We start from the raw sequence: 22,602 nt of genomic DNA, 5'->3' as shown, positions 1-22,602 counted from the left end.
ATAGCCTGGAGTTTAGTTTTCCACGTTGCTCCCGGGTCTCCTTGGACAAGAGGATGTTAGAGTAGGCTGCTAGGCAGACGTGAACAGGGCAGGAGAGGCCCCCAACTAGGAATGTCAGGCGGTCATCAGGTGATGGTCAGGCAGGTGTTTAGGCGTCTCTCTACAATAATAATTGGCCACTGCCAGCACCAAGGAAAGACAGCCTCACAACAGATGGGAGACACCTAAAGCTTCTGCATGGGGGAATAAGGAAAAAAAGAAAGAAAACGCCTAAGGCTGGTGACAGCAGCTTCCTTAGAGGATCTCAGGAGTTGGGTGAATGGGCTCCAGCAAGCACACTGAGGTGAAATGGTGGTGTTTAACCGGTATATGGCCTTCCTCTAGAAACACTCGGCCGGTAAGGGAAGAATGCCTCAAGTGAGCATGCGCGCAACTGCGCACAAACACTCAAAAGGAGCTTCCGGTAGTGGAACCCACGCAGGTGCCTGGAGGTGGTTCCCAGGAGCGCCCGGGAGCTCCGCGCCCCTCCCCATTCCTGCCCCGCGTCTCCTCCACCTGCTGTGCATCCGTACCCTTCGTCACAGCCCGTGTCATAAATGGGTAAACATAGGCAATTCTGTGCCTACGTTCTGTGAGCCACTGCTGCAATTCATCAAGCCTGAGGAGGGGGTTGTGAAAACCCTGATTCATGGCAGGTCGGTCAGAAGCACAGGCCACACCTGGAGCTTGCAACTGGCATCAGAAGCGGGGCGGTCGTGTGGGACTGAGCCTTCCACCTGCGGGATCTGACGTGACCTCCAGGTGGATGGTGTCGGAATTGAACTGAAGACACCCAGCTGGTGTCCACTGCATAACTGACTGCTGTTTGCTGGTGGAGAGAAATCTCCCACATTTGGTCACAGAAGTCTTCTGTGTTGATTGTTGTGTGGTGTAAGAGCAGAGAAAACAACGTGAGTTTGAGTTTTTCCACTCACAGAATTTGAAAATCCAATTTTACTATTCTTGCTTCTCTTCCCCAAATCCCGTCCCTCCCCATGGCCTGATGGCCCCTGAGGAGTCTGTCTGTCCTGTGCAGGACCCTGGCTGACATGTACAAGACTGGACGTGTATAAAACCGTGAGGCCCAGCACCCCTCAGCGGCACAGGTCACATGCTACAAAGTCATGGGCCTCCGGGTTCATAAAAACAGAACCACAAACACAGATGCCAGACAGGAGCTGAAACCTGTAAAGCTCCAGGTATACCCCAGGACACTGTGCTAACGTCTGAGGCCTGGAGGGGGATGTGGCATTGCTTTTCCCTATTGTTCCACATCTTTCTGGAGAGACTCAGTGGGCTTTGAACCATGCCTGCTATCTAGGCAAGACACAGCCAAGCGAAGTGCAGATGCGGTGAGACCCACAAACAAATGGCAAAAACTGGAGGCAGTGACCCAAACCTCCTGGAAGCAGTCTGCAGGAGGAGACGACAGAAGAGGACTAGGGCAGGGGAGGTCCCTGGGAAGGGTCACAGCCCGCAGGGTCAGTGCTTCCAGCTCGTGTATAATATATAAATATCCAACTGTGAAGGCAGACTTTTTAAAAATTCAGTTTCAAAAATGTGAAGGCTAGAAAAGGGGTAAAATCAGAAACAAAGTAGGACAAGCATGCAGTGGCCGGGGCTCAGAGGAGGGCACCCCAGAACAGAGGCTCAGGAGCAAAGTCCCTCTCAGATCTGCTCTGCCCTCCACTCTCTCCTCCTCATTCTCCCCCAAGGCAGCCATAAAACCTGTAAATATTGGCCAGGTGGTGGCTCATGCCTGTAATCCCAGCACTCTGGGAGGCCGAGGCTGGCAGATCACTTGAGGTCAGGAGTTCAAGACCAACCTGGGCAACATGGTGAAACCCTATCTCTACTAAAACACAAAAATTAGCCTGGCATGGTGGCAGGCACCTGTAATCCCAGCTACTTGGGAGGCTGAGGCAGGAGAATTGCTTGAACCCAGGAGGTGGAGGTTGCAGTGAGCCAAGATCGCACCACTGCACTCCAGCCTGGGTGACAGAGCCAAATTCTGTCTCAAAAAATATGTATAAATAAATAATAAAAATAAAAATACAAAATTAGCCGTGCGTGGTGGTGCACACCTGTAGCCCCAGCTACTCAGGAGGCTGAGACAGGAGAATCACTTGAACCCAGGAGGTGGAGGTTGCAGTGAACCAAGATGGTCCATTGCACTCCAACCTGGGCAACAGAGTGAGACTCCATCTCAAAATAATAATAATAATAATAATAATAATAACAATGAATAAATTAAAAATAAAAATAAATATAAAAACAGCTAAGACAGCCGACAGAGGAAGAAAGGAGAGACCTGCCCCAGGAAGTGCCACCAGGCCATGGCAGTGAGCAGGTATTTTCATGGAACTGGGTCATCTTCCCCAGGAGATGGTAGCTGATAAGAAATACACTGTATAGAGGTCCCTTTTTACATATCAAAATGTTAAATAAAACAAAAAGAATAATGGCCTTTTGATACTGCAAAAGACTCTTCCCCTTCCCAGAACAGCCCAAACCACACACACAGAGAAAAGCTAGAAAGTGTGCATAACAGTTTCAAACAATGCAGTGCTAACGCTGTCAGCGGTGACAGAGAACCACTGAACCAAGATCAGGCGAGGCCGAAATCCCGGGAGGCGAGAGCCAGCCGGGCCACGTCTGTCCTAGGGTTCGGATCACTGATTTGGCATCCCTGTGGGGTTGAAAAGAGAGTTCTCAAGAGGCTCTTGTAGCTCTCCTGAGTGGGCAGTGTTTGTGCAAGAGGACAGGACAGTCCAGCACAGCAAGGGAAGGCCCTGGCCCCTCCTGGGCAGCCCCTCCTGGGCAGCCCCTCCCTGAGGGTGCAGGAAGACCAGCAGCGCCGGGCCCGTGGGGACTCTCTGAGCACTTATCAGTGTTTCTGGCCCCTTGGGTCGATGAGATTCTCTCAGAAACAACCTTCTGTCCCTCAAGCAGGGACCACGGTCTATCCCTCAAGCAGGGACCATGGTCTGTCCCTCAGGCACTAGGCACAGAGCCTGGCCATTAGGCCTCCACTTAGTGAGTAAAAGGGGCAGAAAAGAGCCTCGACCAGGAGGGTTGAACAATGCCGTGGTGGGGGGATGCAGCCATACCCCACACATGATGAGACAAGGCAGGTTACCCATCCTGACATAGGCAGGTGCGGGGGCGTTTAGACATGTGGCCACCCCTGCATAACACCCGACCCACAGCTCCTGGCTGGACTGTCTCTTCCCAAACCAAGTAAGCCCCAACCGACCATGGCCCTGACAACACCATCCCCACCAAGGAGCATAAATACCTTGTCATGCTGCCGCAGGTACTCCTCGCAGGCACGGAGTGTCTCCACCGGCCGCACCTCCCCGACGGAGCACAGGGCACTGCAGACCTGCTCCTGCACCAGGGGGTCCTTATCGGTGATGGCGTCCAGCAGGGTGAAGGCCAGCTCTGCAGTGACAAAGCCCGGTTAGCGTGCTCAGGCCCAAGCGCCCTCTCCTATCACACCTCAGCTGCCACTCCTGCAGTGGATACACCTGTAGCCTCTGAGGATCACAGACACAGCAGGAGAGGGCACAGCTGCTTTCTCTCTTGTATAACTTCCCTCCACCTGAGATGCTGCGGGGTGCACTGTGGTGACAGGCTGTGGAGCTGTAGGGCTCACATTCCAGCTGCCCCTGAGGAGCTGCCTGGCCAGGACACACTATTTAGCCCATCAGGGTTGAGCGACCCAGAGGACACAGCCTGCCTCCCACACAGGCAGGCATGAGGCTGTTCTGGTCCTGATCACATGGCCTGAGCTTCCTTGAGGACACTGGCTCACTCACCAGCCGGACTCTTCAGGAAGGCTCCCTGAGGGTCTATGCCCAGGCAGCCTGGGATTCCCCATGGCCCCATTGCCCACACATAGTCTTTGACAGGCAGGTGCTGGGCAGAGGGTCCAAGACCCCAGCAGTGAGAAATACCTAAGGAATAAAGATACAGCCTCATCCCACGGCCCTCAGTCCCATGGACCAGAGCTGAATCAAGAAAATCATTCAATAAATGTCGTGCTCTACAGGCAAGGCCAGGTGGTTCCCTGTACATGGGAAAGGGCAGGCCAAGCATCCCAGGGACTTGTGCCAACCGGCCACTCCACCCCAACAACCGGCCACTCCACCCCAACAAGATCCTCCAGGCTGGTTTGTGGATGTCCCCTCCCTTTTGCTCCAGCAGCGCCACACCCAGGCTGCCAATGAGGACATCCCAGGAGGCACCTGCTGGGGCAGAGGAACACACAGGCATCAGTGCGTGACTGTCTCCCTCTGGGAAGATATTCCTTCCTGAGCAGGAAGCTGGACTTTTAACAGCCCTCCATTTCCAAAGTCCAGTAGTTAGACAAACAGGCTGATCCAAATCAATGAGATCTGACTGTACCTAAGGCCACATTCAGCCAGTAAAGCAAACCCGGCCCGTGCTGAACTAGGTCTGCATCTGCTTTTCCGGCTGTGGCTGTTCACGTGTGGAAGCGCCGGGTCTCACGGGCTCTGGGAGCCTGCCCTCTGAGGGCAGTGAGGCTACTCCCCCCTCCCTCGACCCCACCTCCTCACTGCTTTGCACTGCCCTGGCTGGGCGGCGCCCCAGCCCCACTTGTACTCACAGACTCTTCTCACCACCCACCTCCACCCATCAACACCCCAGTGCCATTCCGGGCCTCTCAGTCTCCCTCAGGCTCAAGACATGGCACCCAACAGTGGCACTTACAGAGCCCTGAGGTGTGGCTCATCCACTGGACAGAGCTCTAGGGAGCAGGGACAAGTGGGCAGAGCTTCACCCATTCTGGCCCCGCACACAGCCTTAAGTGAGCCACAGCCTCAGCTGGGGAAGCGGTGGCAGCCAGAGCAGACCCCAGACCCGAACCGGGGCCTGCGTGCTCAGGTGCAGAGGCTCAGCCACCCAGGGACCCTCCCACTCAGAGCAGGCTGAACTGAGCCTCTGGGCAAATCCATGCTCCCTACAACAATGGCAATGCTACTACAACCTCAATGCCATGTCCGTCCAAAATCCATATGTTGGAACTTAACCCCCAATGTGATGGTATTAAGAGTGGGGCCTTTGGGCTCCACCTTCATGGATGAGATCAGTGCCTTATAAAAATGCTTGATAGGGTCGGGCGCGGTGGCTCACGCCTGTAATCCTAGCACTTTGGGAGACCAAGGTGGGTGGATCACCTGAGGTCAGGAGTTCGAGATCAGTCTGGCCGACATGGTGAAACCATATCTCCACTAAAAATATAAAAATTAGCCAGGTGTGATGGCAGGTGCCTATAGTCCCAGCTACTCAGGAGGCTGAGGCAGGAGAATTGCTTGAACCTCAGAAGCAGAGATTGCATGAGCCAAGATCACGCCACTGCACTCCAGCCTGGGTAACAGACCTCTGTTACCATCTCGAGGGGGGAAAAAAAATGCTTGATGGCCGGGCACAGTGGCTCCTGCTGGCAATCCCAGCACTTTGGGAGGCCGAGGCTGGTAGATCACTTGAGTCCAGGAGTTTGAGACCAGCCTGGCCAACATGGTGAAACCCCGCCTCTACAAAAAAAAAAAAAAAGAAAAAAATACAAAAATTACGGCGTAGTGGCATGCACCTGTAGTCTCAGCTACTCAGGAGGCTGAGGTGGGAGGATCCCTTGAGGACAGGAGGCAGAGGTTGCAATGAGCTGAGAGAGCACCACCACACTCCAGCATAAGCGACAAAACAAGACCCAGTCTCAAAAACACACACAAAAAAGACTGAGGCCCTGCATAGTGGCTCACGCTGCAGTCCCAGTGCTTTGTGAAGCCGAGGCAGGAGGATCATTTGAAGGCAAGCATTCAAGACCACCCTGAGCAACATAGCGAGACCTTATCTCTACAAAAACTAATTTTAAAAAATAGGCTGGGTGTGGGCTGGTTGCGGTGGCTCACGCCTGTAATCTCAGCACTTTAGGAGGCCGAGGTGGATGGATCACCTGAGATCAGGAGTTCAAGACCAGCTTGGCAAACCTGATGAAACTCCATCTCTACTAAAAATACAAAAATTAGTCGGACGTGGTGGCGGGCACCTGTAATCCCAGCTGCTCAAGAGACTGAGGCAGGGAGAATCGCTTGAATCCGGGAGGCAGAGGTTGCAGTGAGCCGAGATCCACTGCACTCCAGCCTCGGCGACAGAGTGAGACTCCGTCTCAAAAAAAAAAAAAAAAAAAAAAAAATTAGCTGGGTGTGATGGCACATGCCTGTAATCTCAGCAACTTGGGAGGCTGAGGTGGGAGGATGGCTTGAGCCCAGGAGGTCACTGCACTCTAGCCTGGACAACAGAGTGAGACCCTGCCTCAAAAAACAAACAAACAAAGGCTTGAAGAAAACCCTAGTCCCTTCAGCCCCTCCAGTCATGAGATGACACAGCAAGAGACTCCATCTACAAGTCAGAGAACAGCCCTCACAGACATCGAATGTGCTGGTGCCTTCATCTGGGACTTCCCAACAGCCAGTACTGTGAGAAATACATTTCTATTATTCATTAATTACCCAATCTAAGATATTTTGTTACAGCAGCCTGAACAGCCTTTGAAAACTGCTATTTTTTTTTTCTGATGAAAACCTGGAGAAAGCATGTTGATTCAACAGTCACTCCAGGCCGGGCGCAGTGGCTCACGCCTGTAATCCCAGCACTTTGGGAGGCTGAGGTGGGTGGATCACTTGAGCCCAGGAGTTCAAGACCAGCCTGGGCAACATGACAAAATCTCATCTCTACGAAAAATACTTCTGGGCATAGTGGCGTGCACCTGTAGTCCCAGCTACTCGGGAGGCTGAGGTAGGAGGATCACCTGAGCTCGGGAGTTTGAGGCTGCAGTGAGCCATGACTGCACCACTGCACTCCACCCTGGGTGATAGTGGGAGACCCTGTCTTTTTTTTTTGAGATGGAGTCTCGCTCCATCGCCCAGACTGGAGTGCAGTAGTACGATCTCAGCTCACTGCAACCTCCGCCTCCTGAGTTCAAGCGATTCTCCTGTCTCAGCCTCCTGAGTAGCTGGGACTACAGGCAACTGCCACCACCCCTGGCTAATTTTTGTATTTTTAGTAGAGATGGGGTTTCACCATGTCGGTCAGGCTGGTCTCGAACTCCTGACCTCAGGTGATCCGCCTGCCTTGGCCTCCCAAAGTGCTGGGATTACAGGTGTGAGCCACCGTGCCCAGCCGACCCTGTCTTTAAAAAAAAAAAAAAAAGTCAAACAAAACCTTCAAATCACATCCTGGATGCCATGTGCTTTTCTGGAATCCCAAACTCAAGGCTCGTGTGGGAGAGGTCTACACCTGTCACATCACCCAACCTGCCCAGAACCCACTCAGGTTTCCGAGTGTAGGGTGGAAACTCCAGGCACCACTGGAGCTGGTAAGAGCCTTGGCCTGCCCTGACCACCCAGAGGCAAGAGAGGCCTCACACCCGGCCACCCCCAATCCCCATGCACTCACTCTTCACGGAGGACTCAGTCATGTCTGTGGTTTCAGCTTCCTTCACCCAGTGTGAACATGGACAACTTCTTCTCCCATCTGGAATAACCAAAATCATAAGATTTAATTCATAAGCCTCTACAATATCTGAGTTTACAGGCAATTACCATTTCCGTGTAAAACACACAATTTAAATGAATTTGGTCTGGGGGAAATATCTCTGTCACATTTTCTTTGAGCTATTCAGGGAGGGCAAAAGTCATCATGATCCTCAACAGTTTCCAGCTCTCCTCCATCCCTGAGCACCCATCAGTCCCTACCAGCACCTCACTGGCCTGCACAGGCTTGTCCACAGCTGGCCCACAGTGGCACCTCGTCATCATCAGCCCCAGCAGGATTGGATGCACCTCCACCTAGAGCATCCTCCTCCACACTGTGAGGAACTGGGCACGGGCACCACAGCTTTAACACATCGCATGCCATGCGCCACTGCATGCAACAATGGTCCCAAAGAATTGAGTCCAGGAAGCATCCAAGTTCCCTCTGCCTCTTCACCACGGGCACACACTCAAGTCTTGTGTCACGCTTTCTGAGGACCTGCGTCATCAGAGGGGCCGCAAGCCCACCATGAGCATGGCAGCCAGCATCCTAACACTCACATTCTCTGTTCTCTGAGGCTCCCACCAGCCCCTTAATTCCCTTGATCACCTCCCATCCACTTCCTTCCTAACATACTCCAGAGAAAAATGAAGGAGAGACGCCATGACCCATCCCTGACCAGCCAGGACGCCTCCCTGCGCTGTGCACACATGGGTTGGAGGCGAAGTAAGAAATCACAGACATCTTGGCTGAGAGTGATGGCTCATGCCTGCAATCCAGCACTTTGGGAGGCCAAGGTGGGTGGATTGTTTGAGGTCAGGAGTTGGAGACCAGCCTGGCCAATATGATGAAACTCTGTCTCTACTAAAAACACAAAAATTAGCTGGGCGTGGTGGCAGGCACCTTTAGTCCCAGCTACTCAGGGGGCTGAGGCATGAGAATTGCTTGAACCTGGGAAGCAGAGGTTGCAGTGAGCCAAGGACACACCACTGCACTGCAGCCTGAGCGACACAGTGAGACCCTGTCTCAGAAAAAAAAAAAAAAGAAAAAAGACGTCATGGGCCGGGTGCGGTGGCTCATGCCTGTAATTCCAGCACTTTGGGAGGCTGAGGCAGGTGGACCACTTGAGGCCAGGAGTTCAAGACCAGCCTGGCCAACACGGTGAAACACCATCTCTACTAAAAATACAAAAAAATTAGCCAGTGTGGTGGCTCACACCTGTAATCCCAGTTACTCAGGAGGCTGAGGTGGGAGAATTGCTTGAACCTGGGAGGCGGAGGTTACAGTGAACCGAGATTGCACCACTGCACTGCACTCCAGCCTGGGCAACAGAGCGAGCCCTATCTCAGAAAAAAGAAAAGAAAAGAAAACCAGGGCCGGGCACAGTGGCTCATATCTGTAATCCCAGCACTTTGGGAGGCTGAGGCGGGTGGATCATCTGAGGTCAGGATTTCAAGACCAGCCTGGCTAACATGGTGAAATCCAGTCTGTATTAAAAAAATACAAAAATTAGCTGGGTGTGGTGGTGCGTGCCTGTAATCCCAGCTACTCGGGAGGCTGAGGCAGAAGAATCGCTTGAACCTGGGAGGCAGAGGTTGCAGTGAGCTGAGATCGTGCCACTATACTCCAGCCTGGGTGACAGAGTGAGACATTGTCTAAAAAAAAAAAAAAGAAAAACAAACAAAAAAACATATTCCATAAAGATCCCAAGCTGTGGAAGAGTTAAGAGCTGAGGAGGGCAGTGGCTCTCAGGCAGGGCAGAAAACCCGTGAAAGCGCCCACAGCACACACTTCCCAGAGACAAGGGCACGCCTGACGTGGAGCATCAGAAGCCAGAGTTCCCAGGCCTGAGCTGAGCTGGGAGGCGGAGGAGCTGCGCTGAGCGGCAGAGTTCCCAGGCCTGAGCTGAGCTGGGAGGAGGAGGAGCTGCGCTGAGCGGCAGAGTTCCCAGGCCTGAGCTGAGCTGGGAGGCGGAGGAGCTGCGCTGAGCGGCAGAGTTCCCAGGCCTGGGCTGAGCTGGGAGGCGGAGGAGCTGGGCTGAGTGGCCAGGCTCTGGGACCAGAGGCTGTGCCCTGCGGGTAGACAGCACTGCCCAGTTCCATCATCCAGGAAGAAACGGGCGGAACCAACGCCAGTCCACGACTGTGCAGCACCCCTTCCAGTGCAGCAGCCACACGCGCCCAACTCAAACAGAAGCTAACAAAACAAATGGGCACACGGACTTGGACTTGTCTGCTCCCGGCCCAGGCGAGAATCACAGGACAACTAAAAAACTGGACGAAACACAAGAAACCATTGTCTCTCAGGACGATGGACATCAGAGAATGAAGGACAGTGAGGCCTGAGAGGTAGGAAATGAGGCAGAGCCCTAAGAACCCAGCTCACTGCCCGGAGAGAGGACCCAGTCCTAGGGCCCAGCAAGACACCTAAGCTGAAGAGACAGAACGGGGAGTGCCGGCCGATGCCAAGGCGGCTGGAGTCTGCAGTCTCTCATACCAGAGAGAACTTTAGAGACCTGCAGCGGGTTCCCTGGGCACTCAGCAAGTTACTGGTCAGCAGAATAATAGCCCCAAAGCTGCCCACACCCTAATCCCCAGAACCTATGTGTATGAACCCTTACACGGCAAAGGGGATTCAGTAGATGAGATTAAGGGTACAGGCCCTGAGACAGGGAGATTATCCTGGATTACCTGGGTGAGACCAAACTAATCACATGAGTCCTTAAAAGCAGAGAACCTTTCCCAGGTGGGTCAAAGAGAAGAGACGGAAGAGGGGGAAGGAGAAATTTGAAGCGTGAGAAGGACTCACCCCACAACTGCTGGCTTGGAGGACGCAGGAGGGAGGCTCTGAGACGAGGAATGCAGGTGGCCTGGAGAAGCTGTGAATGGCCCTCAGCTGGCGGCTGACAAGAAAACAGGAGCTTCCGTCCTACAGATGCAAAGAACCAAATTCTGCCAGGAACCTGAGACAGCAGAAGCAATCCTTCCCGGGGCACCAGGAAGGGAAGCAGCCCCCGGTGCCTGGGTTCTGGCCGGTAGGACCCTTGGTAGACTTCTGACTCCAAGAACTTTATGGTAATAAATTTGTGTTGCTTAAGGCACTAAGTTGTGGTAATGTATTGCATCAGCATCAGAAAACTAATACAAATGCCTTGTGTGAGAACAAACGATCCAAGGCTGCAGAAAGAGCCACACAAAGGGATTAGGAGAAGCAACATCCAGGGCTTCCACAGGGCCAGGAATGGTGCCTGCTCCCAGCAGCTGGAGTGGAAAGCGTCATGACTCATGGGACACCAGGCAGAGCTCAGGATTCCACCTCAGTAATCAACCAAATCAGTCCTAGACTAAACGTCATTCTGGTCTCACCTAAGAAAGCTAAAAGAAAGGTCTGACAAGATCAAACTGTTCCCTAGTAACTCAGCCAGCTCCTAGAACAAAGCTCATGAATACTAACAGAAACACAAAAATATCCAGCACCACCAAGGCAAAAGCAACGCCTGGCATCCAATCAAAAATTACCAGGCGTGGGCCGGGCACGGTGGCTCATGCCTGTAATCCCAGCACTTTGGGAGGCCGAGGCGGGCGGATCATGAGCTCAGGAGATCAAGACCATCCTGGCTAACATGGTGAAACCCCGTCTCTACTAAAAAATACAAAAAATTAGATGGGCATGGTGGCAGGCCCCTGTAGTCCCAGCTACTCAGGAGGCTGAGGCAGGAGAATGGCGTGAACCCGGGAGGCGGAGCTTGCAGTGAGCCAAGATCCTGCCACTGCACTCCAGCCTGGACGACAGAGCGAGACTCCGTCTCAAAAAAAAAAAAAAAAAAAAAAATTACCGGGCGTGCAAAGAAGCAAGAAAATCCAACCCATTGTGAGGATGAACCAACCAATACAAAATGACCCAGAAATAACACAAAGGAAAGAGTTCAGAGACGCAGACATTAGTTACTAAAACTATTTCATATATTTGAGAAACTACAGGAAAGATTAAATATGTTAACACTAGGAGGTTAAAAGCAAAAGGATGGGCAAAGGAAAACATGGCTGGCATTAGTTACAAGAAAGCTGGAGTCACATCAGACAAACTAGATTTCAGAAATATTAAGTATCCTCAACATTTTTACCTGGTAACAGAGCTTCAAAATACACAAAGCGAAAACTAATAAAAATGCAAGGAAAAATAGACCAATCTAAATTGCAGTATAGATTTCAACATCCCTCTCTCTCCTTTCTTTTTGATATGGAGTTTTGCTTTTGTCGCCCAGGCTGGAGTACAATGGCAAGATCTCGGCTCACTACAACCTCCGCCTCCCAGGTTTAAGTGATTCTCGTGCCTCAGCCTCCCCAGGAGCTGGGAGTACAGGCACGGGCCACCATGCCTGGCTAATTTTTGTGTTTTTAGTAGAGATGGGGTTTCACCACGTTGGCCAGGCTGGTCTCGAACTCCTGACCTCAGGTGATCCACCCACCTCGGCCTCCCAAAGTGCTGGGATTACAGGCGTGAGCCACCGTGTCTGGCCCTCTGTCTCTGTTAGAACAAGTGAACAGAAAATTCGGCCAGGCAGAGTGGCTCACACCTGTAATCTTGGCAGTTTGGGAGGCTGAGAGGCAGGTTGATTGCTTGAGCTCAGGAGTTCAAAACCAGCCTGGGTAACACAGCGAAGCCCTGTCTCTACAAAAAATACAAAAATTAGCTGGGTGTGGTGGCGCGTGCCTGTAGTCCCAGCTACTCGGGAGGCAGGAGGATCACTTGAACCCAGGAGGTCAATGCTGCAGTGAGCAGAGATCACACCACTGCACTCCAGCCTCAGCGACAGGAGTGAGACCCTGTCACTAAAAATTTAAAAAAAAAAGTGTAAAAGAATTCAACGCATACAATGTTCTCTGACCACAGTGGAATTAAATATATCAATAAGAGAAAGATATCTGAGAAATACCCAGGAGTTTCAAAACTATTTAATATGCTTTGAAATAATGCAGGGGTCTAAAAAGGAATCAAAAGTGAAATTACAAAGCACGCTGAAGTGAATGAAAATGAAAAGACATATCAAAATCTGTGGAAACTTATAGCACTAACTGTCTTTTTAGAAAAGAAGAATGATTAAAGTATACAGAGAATGTGCAGGAAAAAAATAATGAGTTCAACTTCTACCTTAAGAAACTAGAGGCCAGGTGAGGTGGCTCATGCCTGTAATCCTAGCACTTTGGGAGGCCAAGGTGAGTGGATCACTTGAGGTCAGTTTGAGACCAGCCTGGCCAACACAGTGAAACCCCATCTCTACTAAAAATAGAAACATTGGCCAGGCATAGTGGCTCACACCTGTAATCCCAGCACTTTGGGAGGCCGAAGCACGTGGATCACCTGAGTTCAGGAGTTCAAGACCAGCCTGGCCAGTATGGTGAAACCCCATCTCTACTAAAAATACAAAAATTAGCTGGGCGTGGTGGTATGCACCTGTAGTCCCAGCTACTTGGGAGGCTGAGACAGGAGAATTGCTTGAACCCAGGAGGGGCAGAGTTTGCAGTGAGCCAAGATAGCATCACTGCACTCCAACCTGGGTGACAGAGTGAGACTCCGTCTCAAAAAAAAAAAAGAGGAAATAAATGGCCAGGCGCAGTGGCTCATGTCTGTAATCCCAGCACTTTGGGAGGCCAAGGCAGGTGGATCACTCGAGCTCAGGAGTTCAAGACCACCTGGGCAACATGGCAAAACCCCATCTCTACCAAAAGTACAAGAATCAGCTGGGCGTGATGGCATGCACCTGTAGTCCCAGCTACTCAGGAGGCTGAGGTGGAAGGACCACTTGAGCCTGGGAAACAGACGTAGAAGTGAGCCAAGACTGCACCACTGCACTCCAGCCTGGGTGACGGAGCGACTCCTTCTCAAAAAAAAAAAAAAAGAAAGAAAAAGAAAAGAAATAGGCAAATCCCTTAAAAGACACAAGCTACAAGCTATCAAACCTCACTCACAAAGAGATAACCTAAATAGTCCCATATCTAAAAAGAAATTGAACTCACAGTAAAAAACCTTCCCATAAAACCTAGATGGTTTCCCCGGGGAATTCTACCAAACATGGAAGGAAGAAATAATACCAACTATACACAAATTCTTCCTGAAAAAATTAAAAAGAAAAGACTACTTCCCAACTAATTTTCTGAGCATTACTCTCATAACAAAACCAAAGAACTTGTAAGAAAGCTATACAGACTCACACCTGTAATCCCAGCACTTTGGGAGGCCAAGGCGGGTGGATAACTTGAGGTCAGGAGTTTGAGACCAGCCTGGCCAACATGGTGAAGTCCCGTCTATACTAAAAATACAAAAATTAGCTGTGCATGGTGGCTCACGCCAGCACTTTGGGAGGCCGAGGCAGGCGGATCATAAGGTCAGGAGTTCGAGACCAGCCTGACCAACATGGTGAAATCCCTTCTCTACTAAAAATACAAAAAAATTAGCTGGATGTGGTGGTGCACGCCTGTAATCCCGGCTACTCAGGAGGCTGAGGCAGTAGAATCCCTTCAACGCGGGAGGCAGAGGTTGCAGTGAGCTGAGATCACGCCACTGCACTCCAGCCCGGGCAACACAGTGAGACTCTGTCGTAAAATAATAATAATAATACAAAAATTAGCCAGGCATGGTGGTGTGCACCTGTAATTCCAGCTACTCGGGAGGCTGAGGCAAGAGAATTGCTTGAACCCAGGAGGCAGAGTTTGCAATAAGCCGAGATAGCACCATTGCACTCAAGCCTGGGGACAGAATGAGACTCTCTCAAGAAAAAAAAAAAAAAGAAAGAAAACAAAGCAATATTCCTTATGGACACAGATGTGCAAATTCTTTTTTTTTTTGAGACAGAGTCTTGCTCTGTCACCCAGGCTGGAGTGCAATGGCGCAATCTCGGCTCACTGCAACCTCTGCCTCCCACGTTCAAGCGATTCTTCTGCCTCAGCCTCCTGAGTAGATAGGACTACAGGCACACACCATCACGCCTGGCTAATTTTTGTATTTTTTTAGGAGAGATGGTGTTTCACCATGTTGGCCAGGCTGGTCTCAAACCCCTGAGCTCAGGCAATCTGCCGGCCTCAGCCTCCCAAAGTGCTGGGATTACAGGCGTGAGCCACCGTGCCCAGCCGGTTTTAATATTTTTAAATTCAGCTGATATAATTCACATCACGATCATCTCAATAAATGCAGAAAAAGCATTTGTCACAATCCAACATTCACTTATGATAAAAATTCTCAAGAAGAGAAGGGAACTACCTTAACTAGGAAGAGAAGGAAACCTGCTCAACTTTTTTTTTTTTTTTTTTTTTGAGACGGAGTTTCACTCTTGTTGCCCAGGGTGGAGTGCAATGGCGCAGTCTCGGCTCACCACAACCTCCGCCTCCCGGGTTCAAGCGATTCTCCTGCCTCAGCCTCCAGGGTAGCTGGGATTACAGATATGTGCCACCATGCCCGGCTAATTTTGTATTTTTAGTAGAGGCGGAGTTTCTCCATGTTGGTCAGGCTGGTTGCAAACTCCCAACCTCAGGTGATCCAGCCGCCTCGTCCTCCCAGCGTGTTGGGATTATAGGCGTGAGCCACCGCGCCCGGCCTCAACTTGTTACTTAAGAAAAACTGGCCGGGTGCAGTGGCTCAGGCCTGTAATCCCAGCACTCCAGGAGGCTGAGGCAGATGGATCACTTGAGGTCACGAGTTTGAGACCAGTGTGGCCAACATGTTGAAACCCCGTCTCTACTAAAAATACAAAAATTAACCTGAGTGGTGGTGGACGCCTGTAGTCCCAGCTACTCAGGAGGCTGAGGCAGGAGAATCACTTGAACCCAGGAAGCAGGGGTTGCAGTGAGCTGAGATCGTGCATTCTGGCCTGGGTGACAGAGCAAGACTCCATCTCAAAAAAAAAAGAAAAAACACCTAAGAAAAACCTGTAATTAACATCATACAGTTGGCCCTTGAACAACACAAGTTTCAACTGCATGGGTTCACTTATACACAGTTTTGTGTCAATAAATATATTGGAAAACTTTTTGGAGATTTGCGACACGTTGAAAAAACTTACGGACAAACGTAGTCTAGAGATATCAAAAAAAATTTAAGAAAATGTGAAATATGTCATGCATGCATAAAATATATGTATACACTAGTCTATTTTATCATTTACTACCATGAAATATACACAAATCTGTTGTAAGAAGTTAAAATTTATCAAAATATATATGCACACTTACACACCCTACATGCTGCCATCTGCAGTCAAGAAAAATCTAAACAAACATAAAGACGCAGTATTGAGAGGCCAGGTGCGGTGGCTCACATCTGTAATCCCAGCACTTTGGGAGGCCGAAGCAGGCAGATTAACTGAGGTCAGGAGTTCGAGACCAGCCTGACCAACATGGAGAAACCCCGTCTCTACTAAAAATACAAAATTAGGCTGGGCGTGGTGGCTCATTCCTGTAATCCCAGCACTTTAGGAGGCCGAGGCGGGTGGATCATGAGGTCACGAGTTCAAGACCAGCCTGGCCAGCATGGTGAAATGCCATCTTTGCTAAAAATACAAAAATTAGCCAGGCATGGTGGTGGGTGCCTGCAATCTCAGCTACTCGGGAGGCTGAGGCAGAGAATTGCTTGAACCCAGGAGGCAGAGGTTGCAGTGAGTTGAGATTGCACCACTGCACTCCAGCCTGGGCCACAGAGCAAGACTCTATCTTAAAAAAAAAAAAAAAAAAAAAAGTAGCTGAGCGTGGTAGCGCATGCCTGTAATCCCAGCTACTTCGGAGGCTGAGGCAGGAGAATCGCTTGAACCCAGGAGGCGGAGGTTGCAGTAAGCTGAGATCATGCCATTGTACATCAGCCTGGGCGACAAGAGTGAAACTCTGTCTCAAAAAAAAAAAAAAAAAAAAGATGCAGTATTGAATCACAGCTACACAGAATTAAGTGTAGCACATACTGTACTACTGTGATAATTCCAAAGCCACCTCTCATTGCTACTGCAGTGAGCTCAGGCATTGAGTGTCTCTGCTTAACACACCATGGGACGCCATCACCCCCACATGAGCAGTTTGCAGTAGAACCAGTCGCCCGTGGTTCTCCCACATTTTTCATCATGTTTAGTCAGTGCCTTGAATGACACCATGGGACCCATACAAAGTGCCAGTAGTGGTGCTGGAAGTGTTCCCCAGAAGCAGAAGAAAGCCATGACTTTATAAGAATAAGTTGAGCTGCCTAGTTTGTACCATAGACTGAGGTCTACAGCTGCGGATCACTTGAGGTCAGGAGTTTGAGACCAGCCTGACCAACATGGTAAAACCTCGTCTCTACTAAAAAAAATTTTTAAAAATTAGCCGGGCGTGGTGGCACATGCCTGTAATCCCAGCTACTTGGAAGGCTGAGGCAGGAGAATGGCTTGAACCCAGGAGGTGGAGATTACAGTGAGCCAAGATCTTGCCACTGCACTCCAGCCTGGGCAACAGAGCCAGGCTCCATCTCAAAAAAATAAAAATAAAAATAAAAATAGGGTGGGCGCTTTGGCTCACACCTGTAATCCCAGCACTTTGGGAGGCCGAGGCGGGCGGATCACGAGGTGAGGAGATCGAGACCATCCTGGATAACACGGTGAAACCCCATCTCTACTAAAAATACAAAATATTAGCCAGGTGTGATGGTGGGCACCTGTAGTCCCAGCTACTCGGGAAGCTGAGGGAGGAGAACCACTTGAACCCAGGAGGCAGAGGTTGCAGTGAGCCAAGATCGTGCCACTGCACTCCAGCCTGGGTGACGGAGCAAGACTCTGTCTCAAAAAATAAAAAATAAAATAAAAACAGAACTGCCATATCATCCAATGATCCTGAGTATGCATCCAGAGGAAATGAAATTAGGATCTCAAAAAAGACATCTGCACCTGCCATGGTTACTGCAGCACCATTCACAAAAGCTAAGATATGGAATCAGCCTAAGCGTGCACCAATGGATGAATGAATAAGGAAAATGTGGTATATATTTAAAGAAAGAACAAAATAAAAATAAAACAAAGAAAATGTGGTATATATCACAATGGAGTATTATTCAGTCTTAAAAAAGGAGGCTGGGAGCAGTGGCTCACACCTGTAATCCCAGCACTTTGGGAGGCCGAAGCAGGTGGATCACCAGAGGTCAGGAGCTTGAGACCAGACTGGCCAACATGGTGAAACCCCATCTCTACTAAAAATACAAAAATTAGCTGGGCGTGGTGGTGGGCGCCTATAATCCCAACTGCTCGGGAGGCTGAGGCGAGTGAGTTGCTTGAACCCAGGAGGCGGAGGGTGCAGTGAGCCGAGATCAAGCCATTACACTTCAGCCTGGGCAACAAGAGCGAAACTCCGTCTCAAAAAAAAAAAAGAAGGAAATCCTGTCATTTGCGAGAAATGGGATGAACTGAAGGATGTTACGTAAAGTAAAATAAGCCACGAACAGAAAGCCAACCACATGATCTCACACGTGGAATCCCAACTTCTGTGAAAAGTTGAACTCCTAGAAGCAGAGTAGAACGGTGGTTACCAAGGGCTGGCAGAGGTGGAGGACTGGGGAGATGTTGGTCACAGGGTCAATGCTTCAGTTAGACAGGAAGAATAAATTGGAGAGATCTATTACACAACATAGATGACTAGAGTTAACAGCAACAAGATATATACTTGAAAACTGCTGAGAGTAGATTTTAAGTGTTCGCAGCACGAGCACAAAGTATATGAGGTCATGGCCGGGCACGGTGGCTCATGCCTGTAATCCCAGAACTTTGGGAGGCCAAAGCGGGCAGATCACAAGGTCAGGAGATAGAGACCATCCTGGCCAACACAGTAAAACCCCGTCTCTACTAAAAAATACAAAAAATTAGCTGGGCGTGGTGGCGGGGGCCTGTAGTCCCAGCTACTCGGGAGGCTGAAGCAGGAGAATGGCGTGAACCCGGGAGGTGGAGCTTCCAGTGAGCCGAGATCGCGCCACTGCACTCCAGCCTGGGCGATAGAGCGAGACTCTGTCTCAAAAAAAAAAAAAAATAATAATAATAATAATTTTTCACACGCCTGTAGTCCCAGCTACTTGGGAGGCTGAGGCAGGAGAATGGCTTGAACCCAGGAGACGAAGGTTGCAATGAGCCGAAATCATGCCACTGCACTCCAGCCTGGCAACAGAGTGAGATTCTGCCTCAAAAAAAAAAAAAAAAAAATTTTTTTTTAAATAAAAAGACAAGGCAGTGATGATAAACCAATCATAATATATGTGAGAAGATGACTTGCCTAATATTAACATAGTAGTCCCCTCTTACCCTGTTTTACTTTCCTTGGTTTCAGCCACCCACAATCAGACACAGCCCAAAAATATTAAGTAGAAAAATTCCAGAAATGAACTCATGTTTTAAATTGCACGCTGTCCTGAGTATTGTCATAAATTGCTCTATTTTATTATTCATTGCTGTCAATCTCTTACTGTGCTTCATTTATAGTTAAACTTTATCATAGGTATATAGGTATGAGACATATCCCTGTGGATAGGGAAGGACTATTGCATGCAAAGGGGCTTGTGCACATCCCCAAGATAAACAGGAAAGACAGCAAAGGACGTGCAAGAATTCTCAGAAGAGAGAGATCGCCGGAAGACATATGGGGACTGTGCTGACTGCCCCTAGGATGAACAGAGGCACTCAGCCGCCCTTCCAGAGCCAACAGCAGTGCGGCACAGTGCTGCGGAAATGTTCCCTTGTCCCAGTCGCAGGGCGTGTGATGTGGGTGTGAACTGCTTCTTCAGTGCCCCGCTGCCCAAACCTCTAGGGGAGCACAGAGACGGACAGGCCGTATCTAGGGGTGAATGTTTACAGCTGAAGCCCCAGTGGACATGTGTTCCAGGGTGCTCTTTTAGTTTGCTGTCTATAGGCAGCTTGTGTTAACCAGCTCAATTAGACCCTCTACTTGTCACAAGGACAGAGGGCTTTCTGTATCCCGGGTTCTTGCCCCTTGGTGTACCAGAAGAATCGGATCACACCTGGGCTTGGAGAATCAGTGTAAAGTTTTATGGAGTGGAAGTAGCTCTCAGCCAATGCAGGAGCCAGAAGGGAGATGGTCTTCCCCTGGAGTGGGACTGCTTGGCACCCCCAGCTCTCCTACGACTGCCCTGGCCAAACTCCGCCTTGTCCAGCCAGTGGATGGCCTGCCAGTGTGCTGGCGTCTGTTGGTGTGCTCTTCTACTGGCGTGTTCCCCTCGAGGTCCAGCTGCTTGTGCCTTCTTTCGCCAATCTGCTCCTCTCCATGTCCAGCTGCCTGTGCCCCTGCCTTGCCAGCGTCTTGGAGATTTTTTTTTTTTTTTTTTTGAGACAGAATCTTGCTCTGTCACCCAGGCTGGAATGCAGTGGCGCGATCTCGGCTCACTGCAACCTCCGTCTCCCAGGTTCAAGCAATTCTCCTGCCTCAGCCTCCTGAGTAAGTGGGATTATAGGCGCCCACCACCACGCTCGACTAATTTTTGTATTTTTAGTGGAGACGGGGTTTCACCATGTTGGCCAGGCTGGTCTCGAACTCCTGACCTCAAGTGATCCGCCTGCCCGGGCCTCCCAAAGTGCTGGGATTACAGGCATGGGCCATCACGCCTGGCCTGGGTCTCAGGTTTTTATAGGCACAGGAGGGGGGTATGGCAGGCCAGGGTGGTCTTGGGAAATGCAACATCTGGGCAGGAAGGCAGGAGTGCCTGTCCTTACCTAGGTCTGTGGGGGTGGAGCCCTAGCCAGGGACCATGCCCTACTGTACCCAGCACTTCCCTTCCCCCATTCCATAAGGGACCACACTCTTCTCTTCCCAGCACTCCTGTATCAGTGGCTGGATAAGGGCTCAGTGGCAGAGCCAGTAAGCCACAAGCAGGCATGGAAAATCCCTGTGCCCTGTCCCACCACCTATAAATGGTGATGATCAGTGATGACCAGCACCTCTATTTGTAGGCCACATGGCAAAAAGTGTCACAAGTCACAGTTGAACACCAAGAGCATCTGACGTGCTGAGGACAGGGGCTGGTGCCAGTAGCAGAGCCTGAAGAACAGCCACAACAAGCTTCAGTGGCTAAACATCCACTTTTCCACATCTATCTACAGATGCCCTCATACTAGTACACAGACATGTATGTAACGGGGATGTCAGAAAAAAAACACAAATGCTAATCAGGGCTCTGGTTAAATTAACAAAAAGCAAACGAATGGGAGAAGGTGCCAGGCAGGGTTGATAGGGTCTTCTCTCCCTACATAGCACACATTTCTGTGTGAATGAAAGAGCTGCTTCATTTTCATTTAATTCAACCACATACAGTAAACACCCGCCAGTCACCATCCCAGGCCCAGAGTTCCTGTCTTGAAAACCCTCCGGCCACAAAAAGTATGGCTGCCACACCTGTGCACACAACAGAGGTGCTGCACGGGGTCCGAAAGTGTTAGCTGGGGGTGTGCGAGGCTGTGCAGGCCACAGGAACCATAGCCCAGAAGCAGTGGTGAGCCAGCCTGCAGGGCTGGGTGTGTGCAGGGAGACTGGGGGGTCACAGAATGCCCCACCCATGCGTCAGGTCCAAGGAACCTTCTCTCCTACCACAGCAGCCACAGAATCAACTTCCAAAGTCACCAATAAGGCTGATGACCCTGGGAAATGCAATCCCACAGCCCACCGCTCACAGTCCATCGAGAACGTGGTTCCTCAATACAGGCCACACCAAGCTGTGTCACTGGTGCGCGTGCAAACCCCCAAAACCAGGTGGCCCCTCCAGCTCAGTGAAAAGCACATTTCTCATGATGGGCAGCAGTCCGTGCTCTCTGCGCACTGGCTAGGAGCTCGCAAGAGCCACGGGAGCCTTTCCGGGTGCTCCTACCCCAAAGAAACCAAGCTGTGTGGACTGGCACAGACAGAGGATGTCTCTACCCCAAATAAACCAGCTCTGTGAAAGGGGGCTACGAGACAGAGGGCAACAACCAGGCTTCTCTCCTGGGCCTCTGTGGACCCTGGGAAAGAAAACTAAGCACGGGCACCTGTTTCCTGACACAGAAGACAGCCACGAACTCAGGCAAGCACATGCCCCACAGCCTCCACCTCTGACCCCCTGGTGTCCCTCAGCAGTCAGCAATCAACCGCAGCCAGTGGGAAACGGGGAGGTGCAGGTCTCCACAAGCCACAGCGGCCTGCACACCAGTTTCAAGTTAACAAAGACAGCTCAATCTCAGGTCATTCCACTCTGACATCAAAGAGAGACCAGAGACACCTGTTCACGGGGACCTTGGGAGCCTGAGACTGAGCAGCGAAGATCCTGCTGACAGACAGCAGCACCCTAGGGTGCCCAGACTGTCCATGCAGCCCCGTCACAAACACGTACCACCGATGAAACATGCCGCAAACAACGATTCCCACACGCATCTCCAGCCCTCGCCTCCCCGGGACCCGGGGTCTTCGGGACATCTCCATCCATGGTCATCGCACTGAGACCCAACAGCTCTAAACTCAACTCACCACCCTCACCTGACTTATCACCGGCCCTACCCTGCCTGCCTCTTACCGCGTCGTGTGCGTTCACCACCACCCCCTTCCAAAGTGGTGCCTGCCTACGGGGCTGTCCCCGACCCAACTCTGCTCACATCCCTAGGTTTGGCCACACCCCCGTAACCCTTTCTGCTAACCTCACTGCACTTGAGTTTATGGGTCTGTCTCTTCCCCACCTGAGCAGGCAAAGGAGCCCCTCCCCAGAGTGTGTAGGACCGAGCCACCAGCGCCCGCAGAGTGGTTTCCTCTGACCCTAACACTGCAGCTGCACTGACGCTGCCCGAAAATCCGACCCCAAATCGGCCGGCCAACTCCTGCCCGGCAGCCCCTAAGTCTCACCTTGGCTGAGTGAAGGCTGGCTCCCCGCGGCCCTGACAGAGCTATGCCCTGCACGCTATGACCAGTCATCCTCGTGACTAGGGACAAATCACCTTCCTGCTCGCGATCGTCAGAGAATACGGAAGGCATACGGAGGCCC

At 50.9% G+C, this 22,602-nt stretch overlaps 1 protein-coding gene across 30 annotated transcripts in view; it reads right to left on the bottom strand.

The window, feature by feature from the left end:
• The window catches only part of MROH1 (maestro heat like repeat family member 1), a 115,935-nt gene that overhangs the window by 92,740 nt on the left and 593 nt on the right, over nt 1-22,602 (bottom strand). For 16 of the 30 annotated variants that reach the window (XR_010121794.1, XR_010121795.1, XM_055287630.2 and 13 more), the window contains 3 exons: nt 10,408-10,527; nt 7,522-7,599; nt 3,338-3,483 (listed from right to left, as the gene is read on the bottom strand). Coding sequence is in view for 28 of the 30 variants with exons in the window: in XM_063643040.1 (XP_063499110.1) it covers nt 3,338-3,483; nt 7,522-7,599; nt 10,408-10,527 (344 nt within the window). In the remaining 2 variants the exon portion in view is untranslated. Of the gene's footprint in view, nt 1-3,337; nt 3,484-7,521; nt 7,600-10,407; nt 10,528-22,463; nt 22,518-22,602 lie in introns of those variants that run through there. The other 14 variants (XM_063643054.1, XM_063643059.1, XM_063643050.1 and 11 more) reach the window with 5 other exon arrangements.

This window comes from Symphalangus syndactylus, chromosome 7, assembly GCF_028878055.3.
Source record: "Symphalangus syndactylus isolate Jambi chromosome 7, NHGRI_mSymSyn1-v2.1_pri, whole genome shotgun sequence".
NCBI lineage: Eukaryota > Metazoa > Chordata > Mammalia > Primates > Hylobatidae > Symphalangus > Symphalangus syndactylus.
Note: the sequence above shows the minus strand (reverse complement) of the source record. Positions and strands in the feature narration are given on the sequence as shown.